At 42.0% G+C, this 13823-nt stretch overlaps 1 protein-coding gene across 2 annotated transcripts in view; it reads right to left on the reverse strand.

Annotated features, from left to right (window-relative positions):
* cs (citrate synthase) overlaps positions 1-13556 on the reverse strand; it is a 41254-nt gene extending 27698 nt beyond the window's left edge. Inside the window, exons 1-3 of one of the 2 annotated variants that reach the window (XM_053643171.1) lie at positions 13351-13556; positions 12699-13196; positions 4772-4819 (exon numbers count right to left, since the gene is read on the reverse strand). In XM_053643171.1, the coding sequence (XP_053499146.1) occupies positions 4772-4819; positions 12699-12749 (99 nt within the window). In that variant the 5' untranslated portion in view covers positions 12750-13196; positions 13351-13556. Of the gene's footprint in view, positions 1-4771; positions 4820-6662; positions 6683-12698; positions 13197-13350 lie in introns of those variants that run through there. The other variant, XM_053643172.1, reaches the window with a different exon arrangement.
* Between the last annotated feature and the right edge of the window lie 267 nt (positions 13557-13823).

Here is a 13823-nt window from a genome sequence, read left to right on the forward strand (position 1 = left end):
AAACCAGACACCAAAGGCATCCCAAGTTCCCAGGTAATATTTCCCATGTTCGAGGAGGGAATGAGGAAGCTGGAGGCAGGCTTGAAACAACTCAAAAGGCGCTTTATTCTTTTACTTTCACTTTTAAGCAGTTCGACTTCATACACACACACACACACACACACGCACGCACACGCACGCACGCACGCACGGCTTGGTGCTGGTCAGCTTTCTCTCTCTCTCCCGTGTCTCCGGGGCTCTCTCTCCTGAAAGCACAGCGAGACACAAACAAATCACGTTCCCCATCTTCACACAGGTGAGAATCATCACGCGTTACCTGTTGGTTCCACCTGCCTCCCCTCCTTTCAGAGCAGACACTTCACCACACCCCCGCTGCCACAAATACAGCAATGGGAAAACGAGCCAAGTATCATCTTGACATATTATCAAAGGCATCAGCTATCGCAATATCTCTGATTATCGCCGATCCCCGATATCATCGTCTATCGGCACAACCCTAGTGCCAACTAGAAATAATATTAAAGTCTGTAAGATAAACTAGGGGGCATAGTTAGATTCAAATAACTTTCACAGTCCTTGAGTTGAATCAAGCTAAAATATGCTGTACTGCATTGCTGTATTAAACTGTGAGTGGATTTCTACTGGTAACTAGTTTACTTAAACATGGAGGCCATCAGCCAATCATATTGCAGCATTCACTTCTGAGTCTTAGCATTCTACAGTCGCAAAATATTTATATATATATATATATACACACACACATACATATATAAAGTCATACTGTTACCGGTTCGGTTTCACCGTATGTCTACAGTACATGAAACCAACATTAGCCAGGAAGCTGTAGGGAGTGTGAGCCTGTATTCAGTTGTGTATGTTACAGAGACAGGATCTTGTTTTTTAACAGGTAAGTCAGGTTTTTTTATTTTGAAATATGCGCTTTGCGTGGCTGTAATCATCCCTGAAGAGACTGCTTCAGTAAATGAATAAACTACTGGCTATGACTGCAGCTTGAGTCTGTTGCTTTGAGTCTGTTGCTTTGAGTCTGTTGCTTTGAGTCTGGCATTTGGTGAACTGGTAATTTGGGGAGACACTCATTTATGTTGCGGCCTACATAGATAGGTTGTAACAGTTCTATGGCAAATTTAGTGTACCCTCTAGTGTCACCAATAAGGCAAATTTGGACACATGTTTATAATAATTACTTCGCAACACAATGTCATAGAAACGCAATTCCGCTTTCCTGTGATGCTTTAGGTCAGGATCAGTGTGTATTTGGGGCCATACGCATGTATATGCTGTATTCTTACTTTTTCCCTAGGGCTGCTACATACAACGACTTCTAAGGATCACTATTGGCATATATCCTCGGTATACCCACTTGTTTCGCTGCTTCAGAAGTCCTTTATCTACTCTTGTGTTAGCTTCCCCTTTAACTGTATTGCATGTTTTTTGTGTGAAACTCATGATACTTTGTTGCAATTGGTGCATTTTTATTTGAATTCCCCTATGGCATTTAATTAGTCCCAAACCCCATGCTCGTCCCAGCCCCGTACTCGCATTTGTGCATGCAGAGCCAAAATGCTCCCTCTTGAGGATGGTTTTCCTACTCACAGATACTGCTCTGTGTGCTCAGATCACATACATGCGTCTGGTTTTTATGTGCCAAACAACCCAGTTTGTTTATTTATTTATTTACACACACACATACACACACACATACACACATACACACACACATACACACACACATACACACACACATACACACACACACATACACACACACATACACACACACATACACACACACATACACACACACATACACACACACATACACACACACATACACACACACATACACACACACATACATACACACACATACACACACATACACACACATACACACACATACACACGCACATTTCCCCCCCCCTCACATTTGACTGTTCGTGCGGCAGTGCACATTTCACTTTTGCTTTGAATTAGCAGCAATTCGGGGGCAGCAACTGCTTGAATGGTGGGTTCATTATTATTCTTAATGGAAAACAACTACAAAACAGTACAATGACTCGTATATTAAACAGAACTTTGAAACCAAAGCTTTCACTTTCGTCTTGTCAGTCAGCTCGCCTCACTCTCACTCGTGCTAAATGAAATCTGACTCATTCGGCTCACGTTGAATTGAGCAGACGCGTTCGGCTTTTAATTGTAGCGTTCGTTCTCTAACTGAACTAAATTACTATAAAAAGGCAAAACGACGTGGGGGCGGAGCCGCGGTGGGCAAGTGATGTAATCGCTGTGCGGCCCAAACACCAGTAACACAGTCCATCACAGCAAGCCTAATATATAGGCTACATTGTCAACATGCAGCACCCAGTTTTTCCAATTTCAAACACTGACAGAGGTGAAAAAGACGACAAAATACCGCAAAAATGCTTTCTAAGACATTAGTCAGGCCAATGATACCTTGTCAGACCAAACAAATACACAGACTTATATTCTGTCATTTTTCGACCATTGTTCGGGGTGGGAGGGCTGAGGTATATATATTTATAAAAAAATATATTTTTTTAAGAACTACACCACTGAAGTATTCTGAATAAACTCTGTAGATAACCTTATACTAACCAGTCTGTCTAAATATTCTTATTCCTCTTGATTTCCTTAAAGATGCGGATTTATTTATTTTTTTGAAAAAATGAGACATTTTTTCAGAATTAGTTTTTTGTGTCCTCTCCTACAAATTGTGTCCAATCCTCACCACATTTTGGCAGCATTGTGAGACCAGTTAGAAAATGTTTCTCGGATTCCTGAGGTTTCATCCATAATCTGCAAATGAAATTGATAGCTAAAGTGCAACACTTCTATAAACACTGACATTAAACTGACTTGTCACACATATTTACCAACAGGAGCTGAAGTTAAGAAACAAGATTTGGCATTATTTGCAACTTGGGAGTGCTACTAAAACCAGGAAGCGCGGCGATATCTCAGCACCAGCTTGACCTTTTGCCTTTAAATTTTGAATATCTCCATCGGAGCGAGTAGTAATGGTCCCAATGGCTTCTGGTCTTCCTCCATTGTTAAGGGGTGGGGACAGAAAGTTACTGGCCCCCTTAATTGCTGCTTGAAGATATATTTTCATCTGGGCTTTGAGTACTCCAAACATTTTTCATGAATTTCCACAACCTGGTTATTAAGTTTACAAATCACATGAACCGAAGGTGTCAAATTTTCTACTTAAAATGTAACCGGTTTTTTTTAACTCCCTGAAATTTCAGAGACAAACACAAAACCTTTACTTTTAAAAACAGCAGTAAACATTTTGAATAACTCACATCAACTGCACATTAGGGATGCACCGAAATGAAAATTCTTGGCGGTAGCCGAAACCGAATATAATGAAAAACTTGGCTGAAAGCCGAAGGCTGAATACCGAACACGTTTTTTCACGTTTTTTTCCCATTTATTTTGCCATTTTTTTCACCACTGCATGAATTAAATAGTCAAAATGTGCTTTTTACTATTTTATCTTCCTTTTCCAAGAAAAAAATCAATTACAAAAACTACAATTTCAAAATATTTAACACTGAACATTTTTTTTCATTCCAGCAGGCATAGGTTACCAACAAGGCACAATATAACTTTAAATAAATAAATGAGTAAAATAAAAATATTTTGATGTGGTTATCTTTGAGCCCCTTGAATAGCCGATGTTAGGCCTATAACTGACTGCTGAGAGAATGGAACACACTGTAGCCTACAACTAAAAAGTGCATTAAAAAATGCATTGAAAAGAGTGCAGAAAATGGTTCTATTGGGTTCTATATACGTCTGATTATATTGGGGATATATACCGCTCGCGTCCCTGTACACCTCGCTGAGTATTAGAGTAGATATAGTATAGTTAGATACGTTGTTAATGTTATGTTCCTTGATAGATGTAGTTAGTTTAAACTATAGATCAGTTCATTTAGTCCCCGCTGGTTGTTCCGCTCCCAGTCCATAGCACTAGTTCATGTTTCTTGTTCTGTGTTTTGACCCTGTTTTCTGTGACCGCAACTCTGACTCTTGCTTTGCCCCGTTTATGCCTGTTTGCCGATCACCCGACCCTTCGCCTGTCTTGACTACGTTTTTTAGATTATGATGTGGATTTGTCTGCCTGCCCTTTAATAAATACGTCTTTACCTGCTTCCGTACTCTACTCCCTTACGTCTCGTGAACACAGAATACTCCACGAGGTGTACAGGGTATACATCCCGAATATAATCAGTGCTAAGCGCTGGCAGCTGAAAACAATAAAGCCACATCCCCGAACAACAACCAATGACAAAACAGGGAGGAGACAGAACAGAAACAAAACGCACGTGTCCACAGTAAACAATGTCACGGTTGTCAACATCTGAAGAGCATGCGCTCGCTGAGCACTCGTGCACGTGTTCGCCCCCTCATCTCTCCAAGCGCGCTGCCAGAAGGGGAGATCGTGACATTCGTGCGTCTCACTCCGGTTGCTAGGCTATTTGGTCGCGTCATCAAACACGTCATTGCTCGGTCAAATTTATTCGGCCTTTTCACTTATTCAGCCGAACACCGAAAGTGCTGTTTTTGCTATTTTCGGCCGAATGATTTCGGTTGCGGAACATTCGGTGCATCCCTACTGCACATACTTCTTTTTCAAGCATAATCCATTCAGATGGAGTTTGTGGTGGACCTAATCATATTCTCTACACAATGTAGTGTGGTATAAGGCCAAGTTACTTACCGTGGATGCAGCAACATTTCTGGCACTCACAACAACTCCTGCTGCATTCTGGAGAAGAACAAAAGGCAGAAAACAGTAAGTTCATGAACTATATAGGTGGATCATGCTAAATAAACATGACAGTTTGAACCTAGTGTAATAAAAATAATAATAATTTAAAAAAAGGTATCAGCATCTGCTCATAAAAGTAACAATGTAAGACAACAGCATGGACAGGGATGCCTACACTGCCAACAAGTCTAGTCCTTTTCTTACAAATTTTATGCCTCAAATACTCTAGACAAAAAATAGACAGAAGAGATGGCAAAAATCATAGAGAGCCAGAAAATGAGCTTTAAGTCCCTGAATATTAATCCCTAAGTAACACCACTGTAAGACAGACAGGGAGGAAGCTAAAACTCTCTCACACATTTGACTCTGCTTGATCATGACCATGTTTGGATCAATCCCAAAATCTAATTAGTTCATCTGCTGCTTATAATGACATGTCCATACAAGACCTACAAACATTCATCAGATGGACAACCTGAGAAACGCCGCCAGGTTCCAAACGCTAGCAAAAAGGTCCCAAAAACACACGTTTATTTATTTCATTACACGTGAAAATTTGTTTCATTACTTTTTAAAAATCAGAATACTAATAAAATAAACATTACAAAAGTACTTTTCAGCTTTCCTCTCACACTCTGTTAAACACTTAATATAGCCTGAGCTTTGAAATCTTACAAAAGATGCACACAGTTGCTTTTACTTTATTTTTTCATTTTAAATGTTCATGTTCAACCCAGGCTACTTAAAACCCATGGGTTTTTTTGTATAGGCCAGGCATGTATACAGAATGCCATTTTAGTCAAAATGAAATATACCCATGATTTAAATAATAAAATGAGTCAAATGTAGCAATACACACATGAGTCAAAAATTTCATTGCATATATTATTATTCAGATTTTCATTTCAAAATGAGACTTATTTAATAATGCCAGATTTATTTCATTCTATTGGAGTCTCTCAGCCAATACAAATAGGGCTAAACCTACTCATTGAGGGGCTGATCCTTCACAATCAAATCCTTTTCCTGGAGCAGGCAGGACATTTCTAGGGTGAGACTACCTGATAGCAAAGTTATGTCCTGCTTTGTCCCAATATTGTTATTATGCCATCAAAGAGATCTCATGACATAATGCATTGCTCAAGCCGGCAAATCTCGGTTTATGACCAAAAAAAATTCTAAATGTCCTATAAATCAAAAATTGTCTGACATAATCTCCAGTGAAAAAATTAACACCAAGCAGACATGCATTAAACAAAGTAATCCATCTGTACAAATCCTTTTTTCCCCTGTAATGTGTACTTGATAGTTTTGTTGTTATTATATCACTGTAACGCATCTGGGTTGGGTCGGGAACAAGGAGGCAGGAGACAGGCTGATAAAACTCAAAAGGCCTTTTTATTCCCTCTATTTTTACTTTCACTTTTCAGGGGACTCCTTCAATCTCTCTCTCTCTCTCTCTCTCTCTCTCTCTCTCTCTCTGAAAGCACAGACAGATACACAGGTAAACCCACGCCCCCGCTGCCACAATCACACGTACTATGGATGGTTCAAAATGTTACAGTGCAAAATAAACACAGAATTGAGGTGACTGGATTTTTCCAGTGTGTCCAGTAAATGTTATCATTCCCAGACATGTTGGCTGGCACCAAAATTTCTTAGTGGAAACTCAAACCCCCTGCCAATTCCTTCACAAATTCCTTCCACTCCCCCACACTGCAGTCACCAGAAAGGACAAGTTTTCTTTGGTAATCACATATGAATCTTTTTTTAAAGAACAAACACTTATTTTTGTTACATTTATGGTATTTGGCAGATGCCCTTATCCAGGGCGACTTACATTTATCTCATTTATACAACTGAGCAGTTGAGGGTTAAGGGCCGTGCTCAAGGGCCCAGCAGTGGCAGGTTGGCAGTGCTGGGATTTCAACTCATGACCTTCTGATCAGATGTCCAACATCTACGCCTACCAAAAACAGATGGCTGGGTCACCTCCATGACAGCAGGATAGTTCTGTATTACGCAAAGCAAGCAAATTAAGTAAATAAAACAGCCACAGATGTTTAATTAGATTAAGGTCTGGGCTCTGACTAGGTCATTCAAAAACATTGATTATCCTTTGGTTAAGCCATTCCTTTGTTGATTTAAGGGTCTTTTACACCAAGTGCGATCAAGCGATGCAAATGTATGACACTCTTGAATCAAAACAATAGATCCCTATGGAGCTATTCACACCGGGTGCGAACGATCACGCGTGACAACGCAAGATTTAAATAAATAAATGAATGAATAATTCAACCAGAGTGTCGATTTCCCCCCGTCGCTTCGCAATGAAATGGGCTGTCCAGTTAGATTTGAGCTTTAGATCATGTGCCCGGAGCCGCTGCTGTTGCACAAAAGGGCAAGATTGATGGCGTTACAGCACAGAAAGCCGTTTTGAAAACCAGTGTAAACACCGAAGAGAAGTATTCCAGAAGAGAATGGATGTTGAGTTCTTGTTACCACTGGTGTCTGAGAACAGAGAACTTTCTGATAAAAGTCAGTGAAATCCATTTCCAAATCCATTTTCGTTCTTTTTCTGTGCTTAACAGTTTGTGTGCCTTGTGGTGCTACACGCCAACGTTTAAGTGGTTCTTCTTCAGGGGTCAAAGACGATAGGCCGCTCAGCTGAACAGTGGGTTGCGCCACCTAGTGTGCAGGTATAAAATGCTCTGTCAGCATCATCTATCACGCAGACGTTAATAAGCTGAAGGCAAAAGCAATCATTTCACGTTCAGCGTGAAAGCACCGTTAGTCTGTGATTCGCTTCGCTTTATCGCGTCACGCTCAGTGTGAAAAGGCCTTTAGATGTATGATCTGGGTCACCGTCATGCTATATCTTCAGTTTACTAGCAGACACCTGGAGGCTTTGCACTAAAATCAACTGGCATTTGTAGCTCTTCATGATTCTCTCCATCTTGATAAAAGCCCCAGTTCTGGATGAAAAAAAGCAGCCCTAAAGCATGATGCTGCCACCACCATGCTGCACCATGGGGATGGGGTTCATTTGGTGATGTGCTGTTTTTTGTACCAAACATACATTTAGTAATTATGGAAATTATTATACCTTCTGGAATTGGTCTCATCAGACCAGAACACATTTTGCCACATGGTTTTGGGTGATTTATTAGCCTACTGAGAACACATGGCTGGGTCACCTCCAGGCCAGCAGAAGAGTTCCACATCGCACAACGTGAGCAAATTCAGGAAATAAAAAGAACCAACTTTATTAATTACACTATCTTTTAATTAACAGATGCCAACCAGGCTCTATTTTGAATAAACCAAACAGAAAAGAAAAACTGGAGCTATTTGTAGGCAAGAAAGAAATAAAGGAGCAACGACAGACACAGACAGACTGACAGACAGACCAAAGACTCTCAAACATCAACTCTCCACTCCCATATTGAAGTACATCCTAGACAATTTGGCCCGACCTTTGCAGCAAACTATAATTCAATTCATTTCAACTTTGATAGAAAAAGTCCACACAATCCTGTTAAAATGGCGGTTTTAGTGATGTTAAAAATTCAACCAAGATACATCACGTCAGAACAATTTTTTCCCTCAATGTGAAATTACACCATATCAAAATTTAAAGTGAAAAACAAACATTTTAGGGAAAAATAGGAAGACGAATATCTTAATATTATCGCAAATTAGAAATAGTTGGTGAGAAAATGTGCAAGATAATGTTTATTTAGCAATAATAAATAGGAAATATATTTTCTTAATTTCCCCAGTACGAAAGCAGAACCGACAGTGTCAGAGCTTAGATACTATAGTCTTTCAGAATTTAGCACCGGGGCGTTTAATACCGGGTTTCGGTAACCATCCCTAAGGCGGGGTTTTTTGTTACACACCTATGTAGGTTAGTACAGGTAAAGTCCTGAATCACTAACGACTCGACTCAGCTGTTCAGAACCAGTTCCTTCTTTTGGGAGTCAATAACGTGCATGTTGATTTTTGAAACTTTTCAGACATTTTTACATTCACAAACAGCTCTATAACACACTACATGAAAGGTAATATTTGAAAAAACATAATAGCTGCACTTTAACAGTTTGTTGTGGTGCTATGCGCTGACATTTAAGTGATTCTTCTTCTCTGTGGTCAAAGACAATAGGCCGATCATCTGAACAGTGAGTTGCGCCACCTAGTGTGTAGGCGTAAAATGCATTCTCGGTCAGCGGCACCTATGGTACAGGTGTGAAGTAGCTGAAGGCATTCAATCAGTTCACGTTCGGTGTATAATTCGCTTCGCTTTATCGCGTCACGCTCAGTGTGAAAGGACCTTTACACGGTGTTCGGCTGCACACCCGCGGTTTTTTGCTTTTTTATAGTAAAGAAAATCATCTAGTTCAGTTAGAGAACATGGCGGAAGGCAGTGACTATGCTCGGGAGAATTTCTAACCTTCCAAGAGGTTTTGTGACTGTAAGTCATTCTCTTCAAAGGCTATTAAAGTTAGAAACATGTATACCAAGGTCGTATGTAACTTTAGAGACGGTCCCTTCATTTGTGAATATCAAATGTCCAACATCAAGCCAATTTTATACCAGTCCCTCCCCCCTCACTTTTAAATCGCTTATGAAGGCCCGTACGCATTTCACTTTTTGCTTTCGAATTAGCAGCAATTGCTATAATGGTGGGTTCATTATTATTCTCAATGAAAAACACACCAGTACGATGATAAACTCGCTTATATTAAACCAAATCTTCCTCCACAATCGTCAGTCAGCTCACTTTCGTCACGTGATAAACGAAATCCGACTCCTGCTGATCTGTGCTGCGACTCCGACTCGTTCGGCTCATGCTGAATTGAGCAGACGAGTTCGGTGTTTAATTGTAGCGTCCATTTTTACGCTATAAAAGACAAGGTTACACGCTGCGCCTGCGTCAGACTCATGCTGGGCGAGTTTTCCAATCACGATAATCGTGCACGGTTTTAATGATAATTAAATGCGACACGGTAATACTAACCATCAGGAAATTTTATGGTGAAACCGGTAACCGTTTCATCCACACTGTGTAACATCCAAACACACATCTCTGCTAGTCAGGCAATCAGTGGGAAATCAAACCGGCTGATACACTCGACATGCACGTAATGGGGGTGTAAACACATACCCATGAACCCACTCTTGGCATCTCAACACACATAGCATCATACCAACCCATTTAGCTATTATAAAGCCAAAATGACTATTTTCAATAAATAAGACGTAGGCAATTTGCTGCTAGTGTACACTTCATCACGTGTAAACCACAGACTGCATCTTTTTTTGGACCTTTCAAGCATTGGTACACAGCTAAGCACAAGAGGAGCACCTAAGCTCCCAATGACCTCTGAGTGACTAATCAGTCAGCTCAACCTTCTTTTGTTTACAGTGAACCAGTGTCTTCTTCCAAATTAAGAAACATTCCTACAGGGGTCAAAATACTGCTATGTATCTTCAGGACATAAACCACTACAGTGTGCACAACACAGCTGCAGCCTGCGGAACAAAAAGGCATCAAAGTTGCTGAGAAGTGAGGAAAGGCTGGTATTTCCATCTCCTCTGTCCGGCAGAGAGAAGTCCTGTTATGTTTCAACAGCAGCAGTCTGAAAAGATGATGTGATGAATACAGTGTGTTTAAGAGGAGAGACAGAGAATTAACCAAAGGACACAATCACCCAAGCTGTACCATGGCTCAGGTCCGTTCTAAGCACTAAAGCCAATTACTACAGACATAATAAAACATCAATCTATCCAATCAGGCATAATACAGCAAACATATCACTTCTCCACTAGCACAGGACGAGCCAGGAGGGTCTGAGTAGGATTTACAGAAGAGAAGACACGGGTCTATCCCTGAAGAGTCGCGTTACAGATGGGAGTTAGAGATGGGCGGTACAGATGATGGGTGGTACAGACAGGTGTTAGAGATGGGCGTTACAGACGATGGGCGTTACAGACGATGGGTGTTACAAATGGGTGGTACAGACGGGCGGTACAGATGATGGGGGTTACAGATGATGGGCGTTACAGATGATGGGCGTTACAGATGGGCGGTACAGATGATGGGGGTTACAGATGGGCGGTACAGATGATGGGGGTTACAGATGGGCGGTACAGATGATGGGGGTTACAGATGGGCGGTACAGATGATGGGGGTTACAGATGGGCGGTACAGATGATGGGGGTTACAGATGGGCGGTACAGATGATGGGGGTTACAGATGGGCGGTACAGATGATGGGGGTTACAGATGGGCGGTGCAGATGATGGGCGGTGCAGATGATGGGCGGTGCAGATGATGGGCGGTGCAGATGGGTGGTACAGATGATGGGCGTTATAGATGATGGGGGTTACAGATGGGTGGTACAGACGGGCGGTACAGATGATGAGGGTTACAGATGGGTGGTACAGACGGGCGGTACAGATGATGAGGGTTACAGATGGGTGGTACAGACGGGCGGTACAGATGATGAGGGTTACAGATGGGTGGTACAGATGATGGGTGTTATAGATGATGGGCGGTACAGACGATGGGTGGTACAGACGATGGGCGTTATAGATGGGTGGTACAGATTTTGGGGGTTACAGATGGGTGGTACAGATGATGGGCGTTATAGATGATGGGCGCTACAGACGATGGGTGGTACAGACGATGGGCGGTATAGATGGGTGGTACAGATTTTGGGGGTTACAGATGGGTGGTACAGATGATGGGGGTTACAGATGGGGCTTACAGATGGGTGGTACAGACGATGGGCGGTACAGACAGGTGTTAGAGATGGGTGGTACAGACGATGGGCGGTACAGACAGGTGTTAGAGATGGGTGGTACAGACGATGGGCGGTACAGACAGGTGTTAGAGATGGGTGGTACAGACGATGGGCGGTACAGACAGGTGTTAGAGATGGGTGGTACAGACGATGGGCGGTACAGACAGGTGTTAGAGATGGGCGGTACAGATGATGGGCGGTACAGACAGGTGTTAGAGATGGGCGGTACAGATGATGGGCGGTACAGACAGGTGTTAGAGATGGGCGGTACAGATGATGGGCGGTACAGACAGGTGTTAGAGATGGGCGGTACAGATGATGGGCGGTACAGACGGGTGGTACAGCATGGCACCGAGATGGTCTGTAAGGGAAAACCTGCACTGCAATGAGCTGGCAGCTCGCCGGAGATAAAGTGCTTCACCGAAATACAGAAGGTCACGCCAGATCGCCATGTGCGAATAACTGACATGACAAAAACGCGAAACAAGGGAACATTTGAAGGAAAATAATAGAGATAAAAGCTTTATATGTTTAGCTCGGATACGACCCCTCACTCGCGCTCTCGGCACGTCATAGCAATTAGCCGGCTAGTTCTGCTAGCTAGCGAAGCACAGACACGGCTAAAGAAACTGAGACCGAAGCGAAGCGGCACGTTGCCAACTGTTAACGAATCGGTATATACACTACACCCGTGAACTCGGTTGTGAAACCACGATTTCAAGCACCCTTAATGTTACTTATTTAACGGCTAGCCGACGTTTCAGAGACAAGGCAGAGACAGCTAGCTAAATGTAGCTCCACACACACACACACACACACACACGGTCCAGCAGCCGGTCACACACTGAACTTTAAACGCTTCACGGTAGATAATTCTATTAAACAGCACAGCTAGAGGCCTAATCTTATCTAAAACTGTAGTGTGATTGCAATCAACAAACCTAGTGATACTGCAGAATCCCAACCCACTATAAAAATTCATAACACAGAACTCTCAGCTAAACTGCGCTAGCTGTGTTGGCCTATTGGGTAGAAATCGGATAGTTTTCAGAAGTGAATCATTCTTACCTTTGAACAAAGAAGTCTATGAGACAACCTACTAATAGTCAGAAGAGACATAATGCCTGTATTTGTAAAAGTGTTCCTATATATAAATATAATGCAGTGGTATTGCTGAGTCCGCTGCCGGTGCGCCGCGGAACGGGTTGAAGGTGCCCCTACACTGGATAGAGTGAAGGTTGAGAAAGGTACTCGGGCTCTAAAGCTGTGGCGAGTTCAATCCCAAATGGCTCCAAGTTGAGGCAGTAGTGCACTAACTAGTGCGCGGAAGCCGCCATTTCACACCGTGTGTAGTGCGCTGAAGTAGGAAGCGGTGAGCCGTCTGGTATTGATCCGCGTTTAGGATTGGGTGGGGCTTGGGTTACAGGAAACTGCGAAAAGCACCAGCATTCGCCAGCTCGATCTATAACTGCGTTTCATTGGCTGCTGACGGCTGCATTCTTTTATATGATTGGTTCAATTCTGTGAAGACTATTTTGGCCTTTGAATAGGTGTTCTGGGATTTGCCTGAAAAAAAGTGATTAAATTAGGTTATTAATTATGTTATAGAGCGTTATTTCTCCACAAAATCAAACATGTATTTTTACATGGGTAAGCGCATACGATTGAATTCCGGTTTATCCAGTTGGACTGGTTTGGTTTGGTTTGGTTTGGTTACTACCTCAGTAAAGTGACGTGTAGCGTGCGAGCAACAGAGGAGTTCCCCGTTTCACTTTAGCAGTAATAAGTAGAAAACAGGATCGAATTATAAACCAAGTGAATTCTCACTGAAATGACGGTATTCGGCAGTGTCAAACAGGTTATGTATCGTTCCGAGTACATTATAACTGTTTGTTATTTGCATTAAATTCATAGCAAACAGGAGACCCGACACTGGAATAAAGTTGGTGTGACGTTGGACGTTCGATATTCGCGGATATGCGGAAATTAAGGGACCGTCTCTAAAGTCACATACTACATTGTTACACACGTTTCTAACTTCAATAGCATTTGAAGGGAATGACTTACAGTCACATAACCAACTGTAAAGTGTTCATCCTGGGTGTCAGCTATGAGACACACCTTTTATATATATATATATATATATATATATATATATATATATATATATATATATATATATGTGTGTGTGTG

This window comes from Ictalurus furcatus, chromosome 15 (genome assembly GCF_023375685.1).
Source record: "Ictalurus furcatus strain D&B chromosome 15, Billie_1.0, whole genome shotgun sequence".
NCBI classification, from domain to species: Eukaryota; Metazoa; Chordata; class Actinopteri; order Siluriformes; family Ictaluridae; genus Ictalurus; species Ictalurus furcatus.